A 24351-nucleotide genomic window follows, 5' to 3' on the forward strand; every position below is an offset into this window, starting at 1 on the left:
ATTCTTATTATATCAGATTATTATTTCAGTTTTCTGCACGTTGAATAAACATGTCAGCATGAATTGAATTGACACCTTTCAATCAAGGATTTCCGTATCTAATCATAATTACTAGAACATACAAAAAGAACTTAATTTTCTACAGGTACTGGCAATTTCATGTTATGAAAACTTTTTTGGATGGTAAATCAAAATGTGGAACAATTTCCATTAAAAAAAAGCCAATCACTAAGTTGAGATATTCGTTTTATATTCTGGACCAGCTCTGGATGAAAAAAAATTCTAAAAAACACTAAATTAATGTTTTCATCATCAAGTAGAAAGTAACAAAAGACAAAGAGGAACACGCAAAACTTCTGTTGAAATTTTTTTGATCGTGTGGTGTGTTCAAACCAGAGTGGAGGAAATAAATTATAGACCATCTTATAAAATATCCAAAGGACTAAAAGAAATGATCATCCCTCATCCCTGATAGTTTAGTGGAAAACTTGTTTGGAATTCATGAACAACGAAATGAATTATGGAATAATATTGAAGAACATTTGATTATGAATATAAATTGTTTGGAGGCAATCTTATTTCGTTCTATATGTTAAGCATGTCCTTTGGACTCAATCTTCTACAGATTCTTTCCCTATATAGATATTTATTCAATTACTAGTTAGAACCCACGATTGCGTTCGTGTGAAACACAAACTCCTAACTTTTTCTTGTAGTCCAATTTATAAACCTCCAACTTCAAAAATGCATGGACCTACTTAATTTTGAAATAAAAAATCGAAGAGTGAGAGGATTTTTCTCCATAATTATTCGTAGAAGAATTATGAATGAATAATATAGGTTGAATTTGAAAATCTTCAGTTTTGATCAATTTGAGTTGTCTAAGTTCATGGTCTTCATGAGAAGACAAGTGCTTATGAAAGCACTTGTAACGGGTGTGTTTTTTTTCGAGGTATATAACTTTAAGTTGGCATTACTGTTCAAGATAGCGACCGATTCAACAGCTATCAAGTGATTTATTCTGAGTTTGGTTTGGCAATTCATCATGAATAGACTCACGCCTCACCAACGCTTGCAAATAGTGCAATTTTATTTGGAAAATAATGGTTCTGTGCGGAATACGTATCGCGCACTACGTCCATTTTATTTTGTTTAGCCATGAAGCGCACTTCTGGTTGAATGGTTACGTAAACAAACAAAACTGCCGCATTTGGAGTGAAGCTAATCCTCAAGTGTATGTCGAAACACCGTTACATCCAGAAAAACTGACTGTTTGGTGCGCTTTATGGGCTGGTTGAATCACTGGTCCGTACTTTTTCAAAAACGATGATGGCCAGAACGTTACAGTCAATGGTGATCGGTTTAGAGCCATGATTACTAACTTTTTCATTCCTGAATTGAACAACCATTATGTCCAGGAGCTGTTGTTACAACAAGACGGCACAACATGTCACACAGCTCGTGCCACAATCGATTTATCGAAAGACACGTTTGGTGACCGCCTAATTTCACGTTTTGGACCTGTGAATTGGCCTCCAAGATCTTGTGATTTAACACCGCTAGACTACTTTTTGTGGGGCTATGTAAAGTCATTGGTCTATGCGGATAAGCCACAAACCCTTGACCATTTGGAAGACAACATTCGCCTTGTTATTGCCGATATACGGCCACAAACGTTGGAAAAAATCATCGAAAATTGGACGTCAAGATTGGACTACATCCGAGCCAGCCGTGGTGGCGGTCATATGCCAGAAATCATATTCAAAATGTAATGCCACAAGATTATCTTGCGGATAAATAAAATTCATGTCAATCGAATAATCCATCGTTGTTTTATTGCAATTTAAAGTTCTATAGCTCTAAAAAAGCACCCTTTATATTATAGTATGTTTTTAATAGCATAAGACCTTTTTATGAGCACGTTTGAAAGGTTGAGTACAAATAGTATATATATTTTTAACAATCCCGCACAAATTATGATTAGTTTTATATAAACGTCTAATGGACCATCGCGGTGAAGCACCCTGTATATTTAATAGTGATAACGGTCCTTAGATAATGGAAATTCATTATGAAATAAAATAAAACTGAAATATTTTTTACAAAATAAATTTAATAAACAATATGACTGATTTACATTATCAATTTTACATTTCGACTGATAATATTATTATGTCAAATAATTTACGGTTTCAATATCGAACCAAAAACGTGAAGAATAATTCCACTGTATGAAATTCAAGTTCGTGTCAGCAAAAGAGTTTCTTGATGATGCTGCAAATTCAATTGCGAGGAAGTTATGATGATTCTTGTTGGAGATTAAAATTATCCTTTGAGATGGGCTGCGGCTAAATAAGATTTCCCTTCATATTTCCCCGAAGGACGTCTCAGAACAACAATACTGAGGACTTTGATAGAAACTTCAAAGTTAACTCCATTCAGGTATTTTGGTGACCATATATGGCAAGATGATAAATAAAAGTGTGTCAGTTCCGACAATTCAGACAAAGAAAGACTTTTCTTGCCATTTTCGAAATTCTCGCATCAAAATAATAGAATATTCGCCGAAAAATTGTTTGCTCAATAATATACAGGGTGGGCAAATTTCGATGTTTTAGCACTACAACTTTTAAACCACAGGAGATAGAGAAAATCTGATACCTCATTCTCGTTTTCTTTTTCTGAAAAACTAACAAAAATATAATGAATATAATAATTCATTTTTGGCCAACTTCTTTTGTTTTCGAGTTTTAGAGAAAATTGGGAAAATGGCAATATCGAAAAACATTTATATCTCCGTTGATACTGATGATAGAGCTGTAAAATTAAAACATCACTTTTTTACGTAGAATCCAGTGCGTGCTCGTCTTTTTAACAAGGTTTTTAATTACGAAGCTATGACCCAAAGTTATGTTTTTTCAAAGGGAACATAATATTTATGTGCCATCTTTTGAAAGATTGATTTTTCCTGATTTGAAAAATATATAACATCGTAGGGTTTGTATCAATATGAATAATAGAAAATGGTCAAAAACCCAATTTCTGTGCTCATCAACAGTCAAAACCATAGAAATATTGATACTCCTACGTAAAAAAAGGTTTTTGACCATTTCCTATTATTTATATAACCATACGATGTTATATATTTTTGAAATCCGGAAAAATAAAGCTTTCAAAAAATGGCACAGAAATCTAGTGTTCTTATTTGAAAAAAACAACTTTGAGTCATAGCTTCGTAAATAAAAACCCTGTTAAAAAGACGAGCACGCCACTGAATTCTACGTAAAAAAGTGCATGTATGATGCTTTACTTTTAGAGCTCTATCATCAGTATTAGCGGAGATATAAATGTTTTTCGATATCACCATTATCCTAATTTTCGCTTATAGGTAACTCGAAAACAAAAGAAGTTGGCCAAAAATGAATGCAACTCTTGTTAGTTCCTCAGAAATGGGATATCAGATTTTATCTATCTCCTCTGGTTTGAAACTTGTAGTGCTGAAACATCGAAATTTGCCCACCCTGTACAGTTCATTTCCAAGCCTTTTTTCAGCAAAAATGGAATTACATATATTTTGAAGAAGATCACATTCGCAAGGAACTTTTTCAATTCAGAAAAGTACCTTATGAATGAATATGAGAAAGTTTTTCATCTGAAATCTGAAAAAAATAATTTGGAGTTTTTTATCGACAATTTCCAAGTAACTTTTTGATATATGGGGTTTCAAAATTTTGAATTATGGTGTTTTTAGGTGTTTAAAATCAATAGGATTGATTACCGGATTTTCAATAAGATTTCAAAAGGGTAAACTGTGAAAGTTTGTCCGATCTCTTCATTTTAAAGGCTCAAATTTTAAAAAATTCGCGAAATCTAGATGATGAATGATGGGAATCTGTACGATATTGTTTTTCACAAAAGGTGCCTATTTTTTTCACCGCAAATTCCTTGCAGTTTCGTAATTTATGAATAATGTTTTCCATACAAACCCCACAAGATATTAATTTAAAGTCTTTTTTATTAGTTGGTATATTTTTTGAAATAAAAGGGAGTAATAAGTCAATAAATGTGTATTTTACAGTTTTTTTCCTCTATTTCGCTGATCCTGTTACTAAATGACAGTTTCTCATACTGAGGAACTGAGAGTATATTCAATTCCCACTGAAAGAATCCATCTTTATTGAAGCGAAACATATTAGGTCCAAGTTGAGTAAACAAAATTATTTAATGTTAGCAAATATTGATAGACGTTCGATGAGTTCATTTAAGTGGAGGAGATCCATTCGGAGTAAATTGCAAGAAGAGATCTAGCCGATTATTTTCTCGGTGAAATCCATAAAATCTCTTGAAGACGAAACTGTTGCTTATTATAAAAAAAATTTTACTTTTATTTTAAAACCAAATAAAAAATAAATAAATTGTGTGAGGGAAATCCTATAAAAACAAACTCCACAAGAAAAAACCGGTTCAAAAAATTCGAGAAATTTCCTAGGTCTAGACCCATGAAATTTTCAAAGATTCTATTTAGTAGGTGATTCTTGCGTTAGTTCAGCCATTTTCCGCAAAAGTTGGACAAAATGAACTGAAAATTTGGCGCTGCGATCGCTTGTTCTTGGAATCGACATAAAAAATTCATAATTTGATGTATTGCATGGTCAAAATGATAAAATTTTAATCTTAAATATAAAATGACAGGACGTGTGAGAATCCAGGCTTGAATTTTTCCACGAGTTCATTTAGTTACTAAAATATTCGCTGATTTACGCTGTTATATATCACTCATTACTTTATAACTTTTAGCTTCAAGTAGCGAAAATTTGAAGTTCACGCGAATCTCCCTGATTTCAATAGGCATTTGCAAAAATAATTGTTAAGACATTCATGACATTTCCTGGCCCCCAAGGTCACCCGACTTATCACCTTGAGATTTCTTTCTGTGGGGCTACCTAAAGGCTGAACTGTACAAACATCGTTCAGAACTAAAAGATGCCATTAGGCAGGAAGTGGCAGCCATTCCAAGGCTTCCGAAGAACTATGGTCAACTTCAGGGAAAGACTTCGTGAATGTCTTAACAATGGGGGACATCATTTATCAGACATAATTTTCAAAACCATGTAAAGTGTACTAAGTGATGTAAAATGGCATCATATAGGCTATTCACAAATATAAGTAGAGAGTTATTGCAACGCACAAATAAGCGATCTTTTATTAAAAGATCCTGTAATAAAGGATCCTCTATCGTGGACGTTAAAAGTGAACTATTGCAAGGTGCTTTTAACGAAAGTCAGTAAAGTGACAGATCTTTAAATTTGACATATTTATATTTTGTCACCTTTATTTTGTATTCTGATAAATAAAATAATTCATTTGGTAAAAGTTCAAAATCGAAAATGAAAGAACAAATAGCGTTAGCAATTTTAGCTGGGACCATTATTGAGGAATTGATTTTTCATAATAGATACAGTTGGTGTAGAAAATATATCAAAACCAATTCAAACAAATCGACTAGTTGACTTGGAAAATTTTTACTACAAGTCTCGCAATCATTATCGAAGTTTATTTTTATAACTGCAAACTTCATTGTGGAAAATCATGGACACTTCTAAGATAATTTGAATGCACATAAGTGGCTTTATAGAAATAGTTATCAGCTCTAGTTATAGGCAAGATATTAGCTTAATTGAAATTAAATTATTTATTATATTACCTTAATTCGTTTTTAGTCTACCAATTCGTAATATGGGAGGAGCTGTACCAAACTACTGGGGTTTTATCGATGAACATATTAGAGAAACTTGTTGACAAAGTATCATCACTATGTAAAATATCAGTCTACTTTATGTACTTGTTTGAATGGAAGTCAATCAGGTATTTCTTTTCATGTAAAACCACCAGTATTGGAAGATTATTTTGTTTAACACAATTATGTTATGTATTTTTGTACCTTTTCCTACAATAATTTTAAAAAGTGTACTTAACGTATAATTTTATAATAACATTACTGATAATTAATTAGGTTCTGCATTGTGATTTGCTTTTTTTATGCTATGTTGATCCAATATATAAAACAGTACTTAGGTAACAAGTTTATTATTTTTCTTTCAAAACAATCCCATTGGTGTTTCTATATTACAGAATAAATTACTTATATTCAATATAAAAAAATAATATTCAGTATGCAGTAGCATTCTGTAACAATATTACATTACACATATAGGTAAATTCTTATTTCTAATAAAATTCAGGATTTATCAGGATTATTTTTAATTCTTTTAGTAGGATCAAATTAAATATGATGTTTTGTTGAGAATCGTATAAGTTCTTGAAAAATTCGTTATTGAGAGCACATTTTTTTCCTCGAATGAAATGGTTCCCACAGATGCCGAAAATCAAGAAATAAAATGCAAATTTCTCAAAAAGTTTACTTTGTTTACCTAAACAGCTACCAATATTTATAGGTTAGTTCTTGCTGCATAACGACGGCAAATATTCGGCATAAACAGATATCTGTCAAAATAAAGGATCCTTAAATAAAAGTTGGTCGCCTGTATTTAAATAAAGTAAGGGACGCCTGTATTTTAGATTTAGCAATCCTTAATATCTGACTCAGTGCGCATGCGTACATGTCAAAATAAGAGATCCTGTAATAAAAGATCGCTTATTTGTGCGTTGCAATAACTCTCTAGTAATTGTTCTATTATTCTTATGGTGAGGCGGTTCCGATTACAGGATTCTATACATTTTGGGCCGCGAAGTAATTAGTTCAGTAAAATGCAGAAAGATGGACAGTTTCCAAATTCTCGACTGATTTATTTTAAATATCTCGAAATTGAAACCTTTTAGGAGCAAACTGATTGCAGATTTGTATTGTATTGTATTTTGCCATTTAAATAACCCGATTCTCTACAAAATTCAAATTATCAATATGCATTTTTATATTTGATATAAGTTAATGAGCATAAAATTTAAATCTATGAACTGTGGTCAAAACAACAGGGTTTGATTTTCTATAACTAATCATCTCCATAGTAACCATAACCGTACATATAAACATATATGGACTTCAAATAAAATCATAGTGCATTAATTCTGAAACATGTTTATTTATTTGAGCAAGAAGGTATGATCATGATAATAAATACTTGAGAAAGATTACTGAAATTATTGATTTTAGATTGCAATACCCAATCAAACAAAAATAAATTCTTTAGCTTGGAATAAAGAAGATGGTTACATTGCAGTTGGAGGAGAAGAAGGCCTTCTTAAAGTATTTAAACTTGATGGTGGTATTGGTACTTTTACTTGAGTTAATAATTCGCTAAAATTTAAATTTTCTTAGCTTCCGAATATGACACTAACAAAAACAAAGGTCTATCGGTAACTAGCAACTTATCTCTGAATCAAACTTTAGAAGGGCATAATGAGTCTATTAAAGTTCTTGTCTGGAATGAATCTCAAAAGAAATTAACAACAAGTGATAACAGTGGTGTCATAATTGTTTGGATGATGTATAAAGTAAGGTTTACAAGGAATGAAGAATTATTATTAAAACCTGAATTCATTTAGGGTTCATGGTATGAAGAAATGATCAACAATAGAAAAAAGTCAACAGTTGCAGGAATGTCATGGAGCTCAGATGGATTAAAAATATGTATCATTTATGAAGATGGAGCTGTTATTGTGGGATCAGTAGATGGAAATAAAATTTGGGGAAAAGAATTGAAATCGGTTGCTTTATGTTGTGTTCAGTGGTCACCAGATGGTAAACTGTTGTTGTTTGGCTTAAAAACAGGGGAAGTCCAAGTTTATGATAATCAAGGATCCTTCATAGTATGTTAATATAATTAGTTTAACAAATTTAAAAAAAAATTTATTTGCAGAAAAAATTGGTAATACATTGTTTAGACAGCCCAGATGAAGAGGTTCCTATAGCTTGTATTGATTGGTACAGTGGAAAACATGGATACATTAATTATTTCTGTCCAAATTTAGCTATTAGTTATGAAAATGGAAGAGTACAGTTGATGTATAACGAAAGTGGATCATCAGAATGTAAGAATGCTTTAAGTGGAATTAATCTTCTCCAAAATTTAATTGATTTTCTATATGAATACTAGGTGCAATTAGTTTTATGTTTCAATTTTAAATTAAAATGGCATTACGAAATACATAATGAAAGTTGATGTAATGGGAAAAAAATTCATTTCAGCTTCTATTTCTCTAAATACTGGAATGGCTATCGTTCACTGTAGTTGGAATCATAATGGATCATTGATAGCTATTACAGGAAAGCAAATGATAGAGGAAAAGTTCGCAAATCTTGTGCAATTCTATAATCCTTTCGGAGAGGTTTGTACATAATTAGAATTCCTAAAATAATGATAAACCTGTTGGGATATTTTATGATGAAGAATCGTCAAAAATTCAAAGTTGGTATATTGCTTAGAACATGAAACAATTACTCAATTACTTATTCAACACCATATCAGGTTTTCATTTAGCAAAAAACAAAGATGTCTTAGTGTATAAAACATTATTGTTTTCATAGCATTTAAGAACCTTGAAAGTACCTGGAATGTCAATCTCATCATGTGTTTGGGAAGGAGGATCTTTAAGAGTTGCATTAGCAGTTGACTCTTCAATTTATTTTGCAAATATACGACCTGATTACAAATGGTGCTGTTTCAAAAACACTTTGGTGTATACATCGTGTAAGATGCAAAAGCCTGGCATGTACCTCACGTTTTGGGATATTGCCAATGATCAGGTAAATTATTGAAATATTAAAAAGCAATTTACTAATAATACTTGAAATTATACAGAAAGTAAATTCATTTTTGATGTGATACAGGTTCATAATCAGCATATATCAGCTTTGTTAGCTATTGCTGGTTGCGAAGATCATTGTGTCATTTCGGTGCCGTCTGACTCTGCTGAAGAGACTGGTGGAAAATATGGTTTAATACTATGCAATACGGTTGGCACACCTGTAGACGGTGATTATAATGCAATTAGATCAACAAGAATTTCATTAATATTATTTTTTATAGGCAAATATGTTAATATCGAAACGATATTTGTTGCAATGAGTTCAACATTTGTTGCAGCTGCTTCTAAAGATAATTTCTTAATTTGGCAATATAAAACGCCTAAATCTATTGGAGTGGAAGGTGAATTTATGAATAGGGAATTTTATTTATATGAATCGAAGAATAATTGTTTCAGCTAATAAAATGAAGTCATTGATTTTCCACATTGACGATACACCTTTGGGTACAACGAATATAATTCAAGACTTGGACGACACAGAACTTATTCAAACAACAAGAACCCATACAAGTTTTGATCCAATTTGCTGTATAGCTTGTTCGAATAAATGTTTATTAATTGGTAGAGAAAGTGGTACCATACAATATTACGCTCTACCACATATTGTTTTAACAAAAAGGTATAAGGTACAAGCGAGGCCTCATAAAATTGCTATTAATTGTAGTTCAACGTAAGTTCAATTCATATAAATTAAAATACAGCTATTACAATAAAAATTAATGAATTGTTCCAGGAAAATGTCCGTTATAGATGTAGGTGGAGTGTTATCGATAATAGATATTTCTGATGGATTGGGACGACCAACTGTACCGACTGAAAGTAACAAGTTTGAGAGAAAAGATGTTTGGTCCATGTGTTGGGCTTCTGATAACCCTCAACTGCTTGCAATAATGGAAAAGACACGGATGTATATATTCAAAGGGAATTCACCAGAAGAGCCTATAGCTTCTTCAGGCTACATTTACAGTTTTAATGTAAGTAATGGGTAATTGAAATAATTATATAATCAAATATCTGTTACATTGATAAGTAATCTATATTAGGACCTGGAAGTTCAATCGGTTCTTCTCGACGAAATAATGAAAAGTCCTGAAAAGCCAACTAAAAACAGTCTGATAAAGGTGGAAGTAAAAAGTTTGAGAGACACCAGAATACTGTTGGAGAAAGTTGGTTTGACTGAAACTGAGAGCTTCATCGAGGATAATCAACATCCCAGACTTTGGTATTATGCCTTGATTTCACCAATATTTAGCTTTGAATGAACTATTACTCTCTGCACAGTTATTATCGAAAAAAGAGTTTAGGTGCTACGAACTAATGGTGTCTCTTCTCTTCTATTGCTCATTTAGATAGATTTCCATTAATTCTTAGGTAGTAGCTCTTCTTTGTATTATCTTCTGGAACAAGATGTGTCAGTTGGTTATAGCATGCATTTTACGAGAGTTTTCCAATTCGACTGGGACTCTTTTTCTGTAAGAACTGAATTGCCACCAAAAGATTTTTTTTAAACTTATTGCAGGCGCCTACTAGGTGAAGCTGCTCTTAAAACAATGAACTTGGAGATGGCATCAAATGCTTTCATCAGATCAAAAAATTACGCCAGAGTCTTATTTGTGAAAAAGTTATCAGAGTTCAATAACACAACAATAAACAAAGGCAAGATTGCTTCTTATTTCAAGAACTTTGATGAAGCTGAAAAAATATTTATGGAAGCTGATAGAAGGTAACTTGATTACAATGAAGGCGCGGAAAAATTCAAATTTGTTCGAACTTTCAGCGATCTTGCTCTCGATCTTCGACAAATGTTGGGAGACTGGTTTCGAGTGATTCAAATATTGAAAAATGGAGCCACTGCTTCAGATAAGGTTCTGGAGGGTGCTTACGAAGCAACAGCATTCTTCTTCAAAGACTCCAACAATTAGTAAGTTGAAACTACATAATCTTAGATCAATTTGAATAGCAGAAACACAAATACCTGAAAAGTTTTCAATTATCACCAGTAATTTTAATCACACTTATTTGTGTTTGACACAGTTTCAAAAGCTGTTCTTTATTGCAACAATTCTAAAGAATATTTTTTCAGTGCTGCAGCAGCCGAATATTTTGAGCTTGCAAAAAATACAAAGGAAGTTATCGAATGCTATTATTTTCTGGAGGATTATGATAAATTGGCTTCATATATTGAAATGCTACCCGAAGGAGATCCTTCATTAAAAAGAATAGGAGATATGTTTGCCATGCATGCAGTTCATTCTGAAGCTGTAAAAGCATATATTAAAGTAAATTAGTTTACTTTAATTGATAAGTGAAATTTGCTACAAATTATTTCATTTTGCAGTTTGGTGACATCAAAGCAGCCATTGATTTATGTGTACTGCATAATCGATGGGACACAGCAATCGATTTGGCGAAAAAATATAACATTTTGAAGATATCGGAATATTTCACGAAATACACAGAACATTTGATAGAACAGAACAAAGTTTATCAAGCTATTGACGTTAATGTTCAAGCCAAATTCTACCTTCAAGCATCTATCCACGCTTTTCAGGTGAGCTTGATATGGAAAAAATACCCCGCACCATTTTTCAACTTTATTTAATTGCAGTTTGCACATAAGATAGCAAAAAAACCCGGAATATCGTTGAGAGATAAAAAAAAACACTTTGTGTATGGTGCAAAACTATTAGAATTACATGGCAGGCATCCGAACCCTGGTAAGATAATTCAATTATTAGGTAAATTCTTTATATACATAGCTCATTTATTTACTCAGTGGAAATGTCGTCAAGTGATACCGAAATCTTTTTCAACCAATGGAGGGGCGCAGAAGCTTATCATTATTTCATGTTGGCTCAAGAACAATTATACAATGGAAAGCTACATGATTCTCTCTGCACTATATACAGATTACAAGATTACGACGATTACATTAGCCTCACAGAAATTTACTCACTCTACGCATTTATAGCTTGTCTCAACAGGGCCTTTGGATTGTGTTCGAGAGCTTTTATCAAGTTGAAAAAAGGAGACCACACAGTAAGTTACACAAAGTACATGTAAGATTCCACTAAATTATTATAAATTTCAGATGTCAACTGCTGAATGTAACGAATACAATAAATTATCGTGGGAAATATTTCTTAAAAATGAAGCCAATGATCTGAGGGTTCAAAAAGTACAGTGCTTTAAATGTAAAAACCTAATTCCCTATTGGTAAGGATAAAGAAAATTATATTACAAATCATTCATTTTTATCAATTTTAGGAGTACATCATGTTCGAATTGTCAAGAAAAATTTCCAACTTGTATGGCTTCAGGTAAACCCTTAATTGAAGGCCAAAATACCTGGGAATGTCCAGAATGTTTTCACAAAGCCTCAACACACTTAATGAATTTCATAAAAAATTGTCCTTTATGTCATACTTCTATAGAATAAATTATTTCTTTTCTCTTCACTGTTGAATATTTCAATGTTAATTGCATTCAATAAAATTTACTTGAAATCGTCCAGTATATTACCAAAAATATTCAAAGTAGATACCATTAAGCAAATTTTTCAAAATCAAAATTTAGAACTCTTGGACAAAATCAGTAACAAGAAAAAATATCTTTTAGGATGATTCAAATATTCAAGTGATATAAGGTTGCTTTAAATGCAAAACAAAAACATATTGCAAATATATTATTTATTGAATTAATTTCAATATAAATATTGCGCCTAAGGAGGACTTCAAATGAAAACAAAATATTTAAGGAATCTGTTCAAATCGGCTTCTGGATTATTCAAAGTTGTGAACGAACCATCTTGGCACGTTTAAATATTTCATCAACATCTTTGAAAACATCGTTTTGTGCTTGTGCCGCATCTACTCTGTAATGAATCTTGCGTATTTGATAATAATCAACAAGTGGTTTTGTTTGGGTGTGATATGTATAAAGTCTCTTCTTCAAAGCTTCAACATTATCATCTGATCTTCGAATTAATGGTTCACCTGTTATATCATCAGTCATTGGTTTCTTTGGGGGATCAAACTCTTCATGATAAGATCTTCCACTAGATGGATGTATTAACCTACCAGTAATACGTCTCACAAGTAATTTATCTTCAATTCCAAGTTCAATAACTGCATCTAATGAAGTTTTTCTTTTCTCTAGTAAATCATCAAGCTGTAGGAAAAAGAATTCAAATAAAATCTATTCAAAATCCATAGGAATATCACATAAATCATTCTAGAACTAACCAATAAAAAATACAATGGACATCGAGAAGGAAGAAACCAATCGATATACCTTTTCAGCTTGAACAACTGTTCTAGGGAATCCATCAAGCAAAAATCCATTTTTGCATTCCGGTTGATCCAAATTCTTATCAATCATACCCACTACCAAATCATCACTAACCAATTTACCTTCATCCATAACTTTTTTCAGTTTGGCTCCCAGTACAGAACCAGACTGAATTTCCGAACGTAACATATCTCCTGTAGAAAGATGGCATACGCAATATTTTTGCTTCAACTTGGGGGCCTGAAAATATAATGTTCTCGAAATGATTAAACAAAAATATAAGCACTTGCAATAGTTCCTTTGCCAGCTCCTGGAGGACCCAATAAAACAGCATTTATGCCGGTTTTATTAGAATCAGATTGGAAAAATTTAGGAAGAGATATATTTGGTGCCATAGTTCAATGTAAATTTTTACACTTTTCTATCCTATATTTCTACTGATGTTTTTTATTCCATTACACCATTACGTGGCGCGAAAGTAGATAAACCACAGATATGATAAGGAAAGATAACAGTGTGCAAAAAAATTGAATTAATCTCTCAAAGTAATATTTATTGTATTGAATTCTAGAAAAATTCTACATTATGGACGAAATTTAAGTTTTCCGTACTTTGCTCATTAACATATTTCTGAAATAACAAAATCTTAAAAAGAAGGGGAAAAAACTATGAAAGAACAATGTGTCAAAAATTAATTGTCTTCTAGTTAAATCTGTGATTACATCCATGTGTCAGATTTGGAGGACAAATTGTTATTATTTATTTACAATTTAACGCTAGTATCGGGTAAATTACCGCTATGAGGTAGGTACACATTTCCAGGCAATATAGGCCCAAAAATACTTTACTATTTGACCTTTGGATTAAGTCAAGTTTGCGCAAATAATATATCACCACGAGGTGAATATAACGATGATATTAAGATATTCCATTAATTTTCGATTAATATTACTTGGAATTACAAATAACTTTAATTTTACAGCTCCTTGAAGCTCCAGAAGAGGCTGGCATCTTCTGTTATGAGATGTGGCAAGAAAAAGGTTTGGTTAGATCCAAATGAGATAAGTGAAATCACTAATACAAATTCTAGTGAGTTTAACTTTCTAGTAAAATATAAGTTTTTGCTAGAAATACTCAAACCACTTAGGATTATGTAATCGGTACACTATTTGTTTATATCGAGTAGAATTCGTTTATTCCCTGTAACAAGAGCCATTGATATGACAATGATCTTATTGTTGAATTGGCTTATCATAGTGTGTTATTGACATACACTTATTGCTTTGGGAAAAAATGTTTCTGCAAGATTATCAAATATTGTGAAATTTTCTAGGACAATATATAAGGAAGCTTATTAAAGATGGTTTCATAATTAGAAAACCTGTAGCTGTTCATTCTAGAGCCAGAGTACGTAAAAATGATGAAGCACGTTCTAAAGGACGTCATTGCGGTTTTGGTAAAAGGAAGGGTACTGCAAATGCTAGAATGCCAACAAAGGTTAGTCATCATATGCTCAATTCAATAATTTATATTGGTAATGAAGAGGAAATATCTGACACATTTATGATCATTATAAATTTCTCATTCACTTTCATGTCTATTCCCGTTCTAGGAATTATGGATTCAAAGAATGAGAGTATTGAGAAGATTTTTGAAGAAAAAAAGGGATATGAAGAAGATTGACAGGCACCTCTATCATACTTTATACATGAAAGTTAAAGGTAATGTTTTCAAAAACAAGAGAGTGTTGAACGACTTTATCAAGAAAAAGCATTCTGAAAATAAACGTACAAAACAATTGACGGATCAGGCAGATGCTAGAAGGTTGAAGGTTAAAGAAGCAAGAAAACGACGTGAAGAAAGAATAAAAATTAAGAAGGCAGAAGCTATCCTAAATTATGTTAAAGAAGATGAAGCTGCTGCTGCATTGAAGAAGTAGTATAACATCTAATAAATTATTTAAAAATAGTAATTGTTTCATTTCACTCTTTCTTCATTCAAAAAGATACAAAAATATAAGTTAATTTTATAATTTTGGATTTGGGCAGGTGCTGTAAAATTTTTGCAAGAAAAAAGATAAGCTAAGAATAGCTTAAAACACTGGTAAATATCTGAAATGTTTGCTGCACTGGTAGTTTAGTTAATTTTGGAAATTTCATTAAGAAGGATTCCAAAGGTTTCAAATTGTAAATAATACATTAAAATGGTCTAAAATTCTTTGATATTTATTTGAGAAATGCAATATTCTAAATGAGAATCACTAAGATTTTCAAAAAAGCAATAACCGGAGAAAAGTTTTATAAAAGCTGTGTCTATGAAATTTACACAAAAACTATGAGAATTCTATACTTATACTGATTACAGCAAAATTGTTTCTTTCAAGAACGAACAATCTAAATTTTTAATGAAAACACTCCAGAATAATATTAATAGTATCAAAAACTAACAACGCTATCTTAATGAAGATATACATCTTTTGAAAAATATTAATATCAAATACTGTTAAATTATTCTTACAATGATTAAGAATCTGTAGTATTACATGCATTACTTTGGATCTATTGCCAAAAAAAAGTAGACTCCTACCAAGGAATAATCCAAAAACTTTCTAATTTTTAATTAATAAAAGTTAGCTGAAGCGTAATAATATTATGGTTTTTTCCCCAAAATTCGTAATTGTGTAAATAATTGTATGTTCCCTTTTCTCAGGCGGTCATTTTAATTTATCTTTATCCATCCAAATCATTAAACAAACCTTTTAACAATAAATTCCCACACTATTAGGATTAGAAATTTGTGCTAAGGAATATTGTTTACAGTACAAACATTTTCAAAATTGTATTCCTTGAAATTCATTGTTTGTGTTTTCAACCTAGAAGGATCAATGCAATATAGCAATTGACTTTTGTAACAAATTTTATGTGAATAGATCTGTACAGTTTTTTAATGAATATTTGAATTTCACTCATTCAAAACAAACTAAAATTTTCAGGAAGTGGTTAAAATTTCATTAACAAGGATTCCAAAGGTTTAAAATTGTAAATAATACACTAAAATGGTCTAAAATTCTTTGATATTTATTTGAGAAATGCAATATTCTAAATGAGAATCACACTAAGATTTTCAAAAAGCGATAACTGGAGAAAAGTTTTATAAAAGCTATATGTAACTATGAAATTGACACAAAAACTATGAAAATTCTATACTAATACTGATAACAGCAAAATTGTTTTATTAAAAAACGAACAATCTAAATTTTTAATGAAAACACTCCAGAATAATATTAATAGTATCAAAAACTAACAACGCTATTTTAATGAAGATATATATATCTTTTGAAAAATATTAATATCAAATACAGTTAAAATCTTATTACAATAATTTAGAATCTGTATTATTACATGCATTACTTTGGATAAACACCAATACAGTCTAGATAATATGAGACAGCTAAAACTTTTTAATATTGAGGTAATAATTATACGACTCATGATTGAACATTTCAGAGAATACCCACACATAAATTTGGGAGATCTATAAGCACTATTTTGAAAAACAATTATAAAAAATCTCCTTTAGAATATCCATTTAGAAAGGTCTGTTAACTTCATAAGCACTTGAATAAGATAATATGGAAAATTGCTAACATGACCATTTCAGGAAGACCTATACTAGAACCAGCAAATATCGCAAAAAATATTTATATTTATATAAAAACATCCATTCACAATAAATACAACAACTTGAACACACAAATTCACTTTCATAAAATTAATTCTTGAGAAGCTTATAGTAACTAATTCAATAGAAAAGTCATAAGTCATAAGTTATAGTACGAAGGCTTATTCATATCTCACAGCAGCTGCTTGGAGAAATCTTCATTAAAATAACGATAAATGTCAAAATTACGTAAATTTTAACTTTACTTAAATCTATTTAGAATTGATATATCACACGTCGAGGAAATCCTTCAAAAGAGTGGTTCTACGTTTTTCGGCAATATCCATTTGGTTTTCCAAGTCGCCCCTATCCGTAGTCTCAGCTCTTTCGACTTTCCAAGACAAGTTTTCTATTTCTGCCTCCAATTGAGCTTGTTGATATTCGAAGAGTTCCTTTCTAGGACCTGGTTCCATGAAATAGGCATAAGGATATGTATATTGTAAGGTGTAACGGCACTTGGCTAAAAGTTCTGCCGCAGTGAATAAGTACTGCCAATCGATCCAAGTACCTAAGCCTGACATAACCTTTTGATTGATCCTGTTTCTTAATTTTGTTAAAGTTTGTTCTTCCAGCTTCAACGATTTCGAATGATTTTCCCATCTTTCATAATAGTGGAGATATTTCTTCAATGCTTCACGGGCCTAAAAAATCAAATTCATATAAATTATTTCCATTTGCTATGGTCAATAAGAAAATTGTAATAACTAATCCGATGTTTTAACCACTAAGACACCGGAACGAGAAACCTCTAATCGAACGAACATAATAACGTCAGTGATCATTACGACTCTATCAACTAACATTAGATTCTGGGATTAGTGGTTCTTCGTTGCGGAGAATCTTCAGCTTCCTCGGTGACTTAGTGGTTAGAGCCTCGGACTAGTTATTCAGAGGTTGCAGGTTCGAGTCCCGCTCGGGGAGGTACTTTTTCCAGAATTGAAAAATTGTCTGAATGCGGTGAAATTAATTTTATATATTAACACACAGACGTTAAACCATTATTTACAAAATGAAATATTATCACACGAGTTGTGAATTCCTAGATTAAATAAAAGCCAGATCTATATTAGTTTAAGTAATACAGCTAATATGAAAAAAAGGCAAAGTACTTTGAAAATACCATCAATAAATTGCTGATCATCATTAACCAATTAAATTCTATTGCAAATGAATGAGTTCTTGAATTGAAGTTATTATTTCTACAATTTGTTTATATTATTACATGCAACTGTAAGTACCTTTTATTAATATTAAATAACTAAGCCATGCAACTATTTTGATGGTATATTTATGTCTACATCGTCTGATCGCTTTTACAGATAATCTAAAGTTGTTATAATAAAGTGATAAAAATAATATCTTTGAAAAAATTAGAGGAAACAGTGTGATTTCATTGAAAGTAACAAAAACACGCATATTTATTATAAAATACCATTACATATAAAATCTTACTTGAGCATGAGCAGATTCCAGTGCAATGTTGGGGTTTTCCCTGTACCTCGAACATTCATAATACTCAGATCCATGGGTTTTCCAGTCACCCATACACATCCAGCAAAAATCGTGTTTACACGAATAACATTGCATATGGTTGCATCCCCCATTCTTTTCAATACAAATGTTGCATTTTGGACAGTCTTTAGTATGAGCACTAATATAATTCGCTGTTTCACTATCATCTGCACACTTTGTCAACCACTTCTTGATTACAACACATTCTGTTGGTGCATGATAGTCCATACCACACCTGAAATGTGATACTAATTGTATTTCCTGAGTAAATTCCATAAACATGTATATCTTACAGAGCATTAATTGTCATTGACTTCTTATTGAATTAAGAATACTCACTTGAAGCAAAATATTGTTTTGCAGACAGAACAAACTGCTCTCTTAGCCTTTACCTCTTTGCTATAAATTACCATGGAACAATTCCGTCCAGGGCAAAATCTCAAAAATGGATGAGACTTTACGTAATCTTGAAAGGCAAATTGTTGGTATTTTTCTCTGAGATTTGCACGAGATATATGTTTCAAAACGAAATCTTCAGGTGCCAATATTCCACAGTCCTTTGCCATACAACTAATACTAGTTGATATTCCCTGTAGAAATTTAGATGTAACTTATATGACATAACCAATTACAAATTTAATTCTTACTTGATTAATTTGAACTTCAAAGTGACACATCCAACAGTCTTTACAAAACATGTGTGAACATGATAAGCTATGAAATTTGTCCATGTTCTGAATAGTTACACAAACCGAACAAGTGACATATCTGGAATATGTTAAAGATTGAGGTACAATGGCAGGTTTAATGTTTGTTCTAACGAGTAAGTCAGGTGCATTATCTTTATAGTTTCTAATAATTTCAGGTACATCCCACTGATTACTATGCAATAGAACTTTGGCCAATGACGGAGTAATATGAAGATTATTGCTCAAAAGTTCTACTATTTCATTCAACAACCTTTCTACTTGTTCTTCGTTTAAAGTTTCACAATTAAAATATTCTACATCTATTTCACGTGGATCTATATCTTCTATATCGTTATCATCGTTGTTATAATAATCATAATCATCATAGCATTCTGTATCTGAACATTCCATATCAGAATCACCCCCTAGTGAAGTTTGTTGTATTGGACTTTCCATTCTTTTCTGTTTCAGTCATACGTATTTCTCAACATTTCTTTTTTTCTCAACTGAGTAGAGATTATATTTGATTATACCACCAATGTATTGTTCATCAAATGTGGTGAATGTAGAAAAAACTTAAAAAAAATTATTTGGCAGTCCATCAACTTATCACTTCAATACATTTAATACCCCGTGGTTATTTCAATTGTTTGTTGCGGATAGGTTCCGTACGCAACTGGCAAAAATCTAACAATTAAATAATTATGTTTTAAGAAATTCAAGGATATTGTTACCGATTATTTGGTGTTTTCAACAATAGTAGAATAACCTATTGTTCATATTAAATTGTAAAAATAAATTCTTTTCATATGACAACCATAAATGTCAGTGAATGACGTCACGCCATCTTTACGTTTGTAATCTCTAGTAAAACGTCAACAATTTCTGAAAAGTAAATAGATTTACGCGATCAAGCTGAATTCGATTTGTTTTTTTTCTATATTCAATTTAAAATGAATCGATCGGATGGACTAGTACAAAGACGTAATATCATACGTGAAAATGCCGAGAGTGTGTCTAACGATCCGACTAGCAGTGAAAAAAAGGATCGTGAGGAGGATGTTGAGGATGGTGATTCCAAAGAAACCAGGTTAACATTAATGGAAGAAGTCCTACTCCTTGGGTTAAAAGATAAAGAAGTAAATTATTTAAATTATCATTCTTTTTAAACTTAAACAATTCACATGTTGTAGGGTTACACATCATTTTGGAATGATTGTATATCCAGTGGTTTAAGAGGATGTATTCTAATAGAATTGGGTCTAAGAGGTAGAGTAGAATTAGAACGTGCTGGCATGAGGAGAAAAGGATTGCTTTCTAGAAAATTAATTCTCAAAAGTGATACACCCACTGGTGATGTTTTACTAGATGAAGCTTTAAAACATATTAAAGAAACAGAACCTCCAGAAACCGTTCAATGTTGGATTGAATACTTGAGTGGTAATAGTGATTTTATGCATTAGATTTATTCGAAAGCTATTATTTCTTCCTGTTGTAGGAGAATCATGGAATCCTTTAAAACTTAGATACCAGCTAAAGAATGTGAGGGAAAGGCTTGCCAAAAATTTAGTTGAAAAAGGAGTCCTCACCACTGAAAAACAAAATTTTCTTTTATTTGATATGACTACTCATCCACTTACAGATGATATTACTAAAAGTCGCCTAATTAAAAAAGTAAGGATTACAATTATATTATTATAGTGTTTTTTACTGTATTTTTTCCATTTTTTAGATTCAGGATGCTGTTTTAGCCAAGTGGGTTAATGATCCACAAAGAATGGATAAACGAATGTTGGCATTAATATTCCTTGCCAATGCCAGTGATGTTCTTGAGAATGCAACTGCTTCTCTTAATGATGATGATTATGAACTTGCAATGAAAAGAGTTCGCGAGTTACTTGATTTAGATTTTGAACAAGAATCGATAAAACCTAACACATCTGAAGTCTTGTGGGCAGTATTTGCAGCATTCACTAAATGAATTATTAATATTTAAGTTTATGTTCTGATTATGTCAAATGTAAAGTTTGAACTTCTTGTATCATATAATATTTCTATTTGGATAGGCTGTTTAATGTTATGAAAAGATTATGTTTTCTCTTACACTCAATTTTATAAATAATATAAATTAGTTTTAAAAAGCAATACATGTGTTATCAGTGTTTTATTTATATTGAGTAAATAAGGCCCCAATAATCACTTCAGTTAATTTGAAATTCAGGCAATTCTCGGCATTTAATTCAAAGAAATTTCACTTTTTGTATAATCTGTATATAAAGAATCTTGCTTGTAAATAAACTCCTTTTTTTAAATTATTTTGTTATGATTTGTTACTGCATCAGCTGAATAATTCAATAGAGATTAAGTTATATTTTGTCTTTGAATAATTTTATATTAAACTGGCATTGCAGTTCAAAACAGAAATCGTAGAATATCAGGATTTCACTCATTTTTTTAAGCAAAATATAATTTAGTAAGGATGTATCACCCTAATTTCTCAATGTTAAAAGCTGCTGTAGGATCAGTTAGAAAAAAACTCAAATTCTAAAATTCATTTTGTTTTAATTTGACAATTATAAATATCTTTTTAAAAACTCGTTTGCTTATGATACAATTTATGATGCTCAATTGTTTTGATATGAGCAAATATGTTTTTATAAATAATAATACATACATTCATTAAAATAGCGGTTATTCTAATTTCAGTGGAAATTGTTACAAACTACAAAATATTATTGATAGAAATAGAAAAATGTTAAATTTACATTAAAGAATGCGCATTTCATGTATCACTAATTTTCTTGTTATATTTCTCACATAATTCAAGATACTCTAATTTATAAGGGAATGTTGGAATAACAAGAACAGAAATATCATCACAGGATGCTTGCTTTCCATTCTTCAACTGCCAGTTATGGTCGTTTATTAGTGAACCTCTGGCAAAGCCAACCAAGCAAGTGGCAGCACAAACGTAACGTTCTTTCTCGCTAAAGTTTTCTATGGACTTCTTAACTATTTCGGCAGCTTTTGAACAACATACTACATCCCACAAACCATCGGTACCCATAACCACTACTTCTTTTTCGTCAGTACTGGTGATTTTGTACACTTGCACCTCTGGCTGGTGGGACAATAAAGGCTTTATTTGAACTTTGGTATGAATAGCATTTAAATCATGATCTCCGAATCCTCTGGTAACACCAATTGTGCCCATCAATCGGCTCTGAAAGTTTAATTAACAAAACATGCTGATGTAATTATTTAAATATAAGAAAAGCATCAATGTTAAGTCTAACTTCATAAGTTTAATGAAATAATATTTGGATAATTGTACTTACTCTTTTACCATGACCAATTATGACTGGACACTTCAAGTCATCTTGTTCAACAGTTTTATAAGCCCAACCTTTCATATGAGCATCACGATACATGACTGTTTTACCAAGATCTGTTGTTTGTAAAGGCTGAATGAATTCTCTCGAGGTGAACTCATTTCCTGAAAAATTTCAGCTAGTGATTCTTTCTTTTTTTTTTTGGTAACATTGTGGCACAGTACCTAATAAACTAGGTTGTTCCTTAACAAGCAATCTGATTCTATCCCTTTCACTTTCTGGAGTGAAATCTAAAGACAGTGGCTGATAACTATTATTATTGCACAAAATGGCTCTGGAATCACCAGCATTGGCTACATACAATTTCCCTAAGATGAATAAGGCTACACAAGCAGTACATCCACCTGCTGCTAGGTACTTCATTCTGTCTTCAGCAATCAGTTGATCCTTCAAAGTACAAGTATATAAATCATATGATTATTTCTGATTATACAAATGTAGCATAAGCTAAAAATTCTATTCATAGCCAAAATTTGCAGACTTTTCATTTTTCAGATAATTAGTTCTTATTGTTTTCTCCAGAGGGGCCTAAACAGAAAATTTCCCAATATACCTCAACACCTTTATAAGTGAAGAAGTGCTATGATTTAGATTGATAATTTGGGTCTCAAGTCAATGAAAACTCTTGATATCTGTAATCACGTGGAAATTTTAAGGAATGAGAATAAAGAAATTGCACAAATTAGTATATATGAAATTTGGACGAACCATTTCTTTGAAAGCAGCTTCTAATGCACCAATCACCAAAAGATCAGTTTGTTTACAAGTTGACGATTTATTACAATTGAAGTCAGCCCAAATATCGTCTTGAGCGTCAACCAATTTCTCCTGTAAAAGTTACAATATCAACGTATTTTTGCATAAGATTTGAATTGTGTGATGGGTTCATAACAAAACATGCATTGACAATATCAAAACTTACATGTATGATATGGTGTAATTGATTGGCTGCACATAAAGCAGCCCCAACACCTGCATGACCATCAAAAATTCCATAGTAAGAATATGGTATTGAAAATTGAACATCCGGTTTGGTCAGAACACCTCGTCTGAAAACAGCCTGATCTTCATTCCACCGGGATTTCCCAGCATTAATACATTCAGCATAACCAGCATAATGTGAAAGTGGTTTGCTGGGATGAATTATTGGTCTAAGACGATGATCTGCCGATATATGAATTTCCTCATCGTCTAATTGCAGAAAATGTGGCCTGTTGTATGGAAATTTAGGTTCCAATTTTTGTTGCCTCGATAGAAAATAGTCATTGCTAGTTCCAGCTTCGTTTCCACTTACTATAGCACCAACAACGCTTTTGACACGATTATACATCGAATCCATATTTAGAAAATCATCAATATCTTCAGGGGAATATTAAAAGAACGATAATCTCATCAAACAAATACAAACTTAAAGTTCCACATCATAACACCATTGTGTTTATTTGAAATGTTGACATTCGACAAGAATCCATAGAAGGTTACGGGTCAACCACAGAATATCAATTAATTTTGAATAGAACGTTTGAAAATTAAATTCTGGGAATGAAGAGTTCAAAATTCAAACCTCTGATTTAAATGTCAAGAAGCAATACTTGGTTTTTGTTTAAGATACTCCAGGTGAGAACTTTAGCTTGGTAAAACATTCCTTCCCTTCCTTAAAAAGCGTGACATCTATGGGAACAATTGAATATCAAGTACCATAGATGTAAAAATCATCCATAAAATAAAAACATATAATTTTTATGCAACCAAGTTACGCCAAACTCCATTAAATTCAAGTGATTTATTGAAATTAAACTAGAAAAGTTAAAACTTTTCGAGGGTGAGTGGTCACATCATAAATTCTAATATATCGTTCTTGAAAAACAGAGAGAATATTTCGTGTTTGCTTCTTCTGATTTTCATATCTTTCATATTCATAT

At 31.5% G+C, this 24351-nt stretch overlaps 6 protein-coding genes across 7 annotated transcripts; 3 read left to right on the forward strand and 3 right to left on the reverse strand.

Annotated features, from left to right (window-relative positions):
- Positions 1 to 6862: 6862 nt before the first annotated feature.
- On the forward strand, positions 6863 to 12284 carry LOC123686519 (WD repeat-containing protein 35). Of its 2 annotated transcripts, none has more exons than XM_045626722.1 (20): positions 6863 to 7117; positions 7172 to 7280; positions 7337 to 7512; positions 7564 to 7827; positions 7878 to 8049; positions 8207 to 8346; positions 8546 to 8764; positions 8849 to 8993; positions 9048 to 9167; positions 9223 to 9496; positions 9560 to 9800; positions 9870 to 10048; positions 10346 to 10549; positions 10604 to 10747; positions 10910 to 11105; positions 11165 to 11377; positions 11435 to 11543; positions 11603 to 11865; positions 11918 to 12042; positions 12094 to 12284. In XM_045626722.1, the coding sequence occupies exons 1-20, from the start codon at positions 7094 to 7096 to the stop codon at positions 12263 to 12265; spliced, it is 3489 nt and encodes a 1162-aa protein (XP_045482678.1). In that variant the 5' UTR covers positions 6863 to 7093; the 3' UTR covers positions 12266 to 12284. The 2 variants fall into 2 exon arrangements, with proteins under 2 accessions (XP_045482678.1, XP_045482677.1); XM_045626721.1 differs by having other exon boundaries at positions 6864 to 7117; positions 7172 to 7283.
- Positions 12285 to 12498: 214 nt separating this feature from the next.
- Positions 12499 to 13618, reverse strand: LOC123686523 (adenylate kinase). Its single transcript, XM_045626726.1, has 3 exons — positions 13407 to 13618; positions 13120 to 13356; positions 12499 to 12996 (listed from the first exon to the last, which is right to left on the reverse strand). Exons 1-3 carry the CDS (start codon positions 13509 to 13511, stop codon positions 12613 to 12615), a joined length of 726 nt encoding a protein of 241 aa, XP_045482682.1. The 5' UTR covers positions 13512 to 13618; the 3' UTR covers positions 12499 to 12612.
- A 99-nt stretch (positions 13619 to 13717) lies between these two features.
- Positions 13718 to 15084, forward strand: LOC123686524 (60S ribosomal protein L19-like). The gene is made up of 4 exons (XM_045626727.1): positions 13718 to 13920; positions 14099 to 14205; positions 14450 to 14613; positions 14729 to 15084. The coding sequence occupies exons 1-4, from the start codon at positions 13916 to 13918 to the stop codon at positions 15053 to 15055; spliced, it is 603 nt and encodes a 200-aa protein (XP_045482683.1). The 5' UTR covers positions 13718 to 13915; the 3' UTR covers positions 15056 to 15084.
- Positions 15085 to 16172: 1088 nt separating this feature from the next.
- LOC123686520 (potential E3 ubiquitin-protein ligase ariadne-2) lies at positions 16173 to 19493 on the reverse strand. Its single transcript, XM_045626723.1, has 4 exons — positions 18996 to 19493; positions 18688 to 18938; positions 18289 to 18583; positions 16173 to 17477 (listed from the first exon to the last, which is right to left on the reverse strand). The coding sequence occupies exons 1-4, from the start codon at positions 19491 to 19493 to the stop codon at positions 17067 to 17069; spliced, it is 1455 nt and encodes a 484-aa protein (XP_045482679.1). The 3' UTR covers positions 16173 to 17066.
- A 483-nt stretch (positions 19494 to 19976) lies between these two features.
- Positions 19977 to 21182, forward strand: LOC123686522 (Golgi phosphoprotein 3 homolog sauron). The gene is made up of 4 exons (XM_045626725.1): positions 19977 to 20176; positions 20231 to 20477; positions 20536 to 20711; positions 20770 to 21182. Exons 1-4 carry the CDS (start codon positions 19991 to 19993, stop codon positions 21016 to 21018), a joined length of 858 nt encoding a protein of 285 aa, XP_045482681.1. The 5' UTR covers positions 19977 to 19990; the 3' UTR covers positions 21019 to 21182.
- Positions 21183 to 21582: 400 nt separating this feature from the next.
- On the reverse strand, positions 21583 to 23892 carry LOC123686521 (protein phosphatase 1H). Its single transcript, XM_045626724.1, has 5 exons — positions 23352 to 23892; positions 23138 to 23257; positions 22594 to 22816; positions 22376 to 22533; positions 21583 to 22260 (listed from the first exon to the last, which is right to left on the reverse strand). Exons 1-5 carry the CDS (start codon positions 23766 to 23768, stop codon positions 21820 to 21822), a joined length of 1359 nt encoding a protein of 452 aa, XP_045482680.1. The 5' UTR covers positions 23769 to 23892; the 3' UTR covers positions 21583 to 21819.
- Positions 23893 to 24351: the final 459 nt, after the last annotated feature.

The sequence above is a fragment of the Harmonia axyridis genome, chromosome X (assembly GCF_914767665.1).
Source record: "Harmonia axyridis chromosome X, icHarAxyr1.1, whole genome shotgun sequence".
NCBI lineage: Eukaryota > Metazoa > Arthropoda > Insecta > Coleoptera > Coccinellidae > Harmonia > Harmonia axyridis.

Bases quoted from the DNA above. Each gene is read 5' to 3' on its own strand.
- LOC123686519 (XM_045626721.1), top strand. From the start codon at position 7,094: ATGTTTATTTATTTGAGCAAGAAG. The intron at 8,765-8,848 runs GTAAATTATTGA...GATGTGATACAG, and splicing joins GGGATATTGCCAATGATCAG to GTTCATAATCAGCATATATC. The intron at 9,801-9,869 runs GTAAGTAATGGG...AATCTATATTAG, and splicing joins GCTACATTTACAGTTTTAAT to GACCTGGAAGTTCAATCGGT.
- LOC123686523 (XM_045626726.1), bottom strand. From the start codon at position 13,511: ATGGCACCAAATATATCTCTTCCTAAATTTTTCCAATCTGATTCTAAT. The intron at 13,357-13,406 runs GCAAGTGCTTAT...TTATATTTTCAG, and splicing joins GAGCTGGCAAAGGAACTATT to GCCCCCAAGTTGAAGCAAAA. The intron at 12,997-13,119 runs GTATATCGATTG...TTTTTCCTACAG, and splicing joins CAGTTGTTCAAGCTGAAAAG to CTTGATGATTTACTAGAGAA.
- LOC123686524 (XM_045626727.1), top strand. The intron at 14,206-14,449 runs GTGAGTTTAACT...GAAATTTTCTAG, and splicing joins AATCACTAATACAAATTCTA to GACAATATATAAGGAAGCTT. The intron at 14,614-14,728 runs GTTAGTCATCAT...TTCCCGTTCTAG, and splicing joins ATGCTAGAATGCCAACAAAG to GAATTATGGATTCAAAGAAT.
- LOC123686520 (XM_045626723.1), bottom strand. From the start codon at position 19,493: ATGGAAAGTCCAATACAACAAACTTCACTAGGGGGTGATTCTGATATG. The intron at 18,584-18,687 runs GTGAGTATTCTT...ATCACATTTCAG, and splicing joins AAAACAATATTTTGCTTCAA to GTGTGGTATGGACTATCATG. The intron at 17,478-18,288 runs GTAAGATTTTAT...TTGATTTTTTAG, and splicing joins TGGAATCTGCTCATGCTCAA to GCCCGTGAAGCATTGAAGAA.
- LOC123686522 (XM_045626725.1), top strand. From the start codon at position 19,991: ATGAATCGATCGGATGGACTAGTACAAAGACGTAATATCATACGTGAA. The intron at 20,177-20,230 runs GTAAATTATTTA...CACATGTTGTAG, and splicing joins TTGGGTTAAAAGATAAAGAA to GGTTACACATCATTTTGGAA. The intron at 20,712-20,769 runs GTAAGGATTACA...TCCATTTTTTAG, and splicing joins AAAGTCGCCTAATTAAAAAA to ATTCAGGATGCTGTTTTAGC.
- LOC123686521 (XM_045626724.1), bottom strand. From the start codon at position 23,768: ATGGATTCGATGTATAATCGTGTCAAAAGCGTTGTTGGTGCTATAGTA. The intron at 23,258-23,351 runs GTAAGTTTTGAT...TAACTTTTACAG, and splicing joins AATTACACCATATCATACAT to GAGAAATTGGTTGACGCTCA. The intron at 22,261-22,375 runs GTAAGTACAATT...TTAAACTTTCAG, and splicing joins TAATTGGTCATGGTAAAAGA to AGCCGATTGATGGGCACAAT.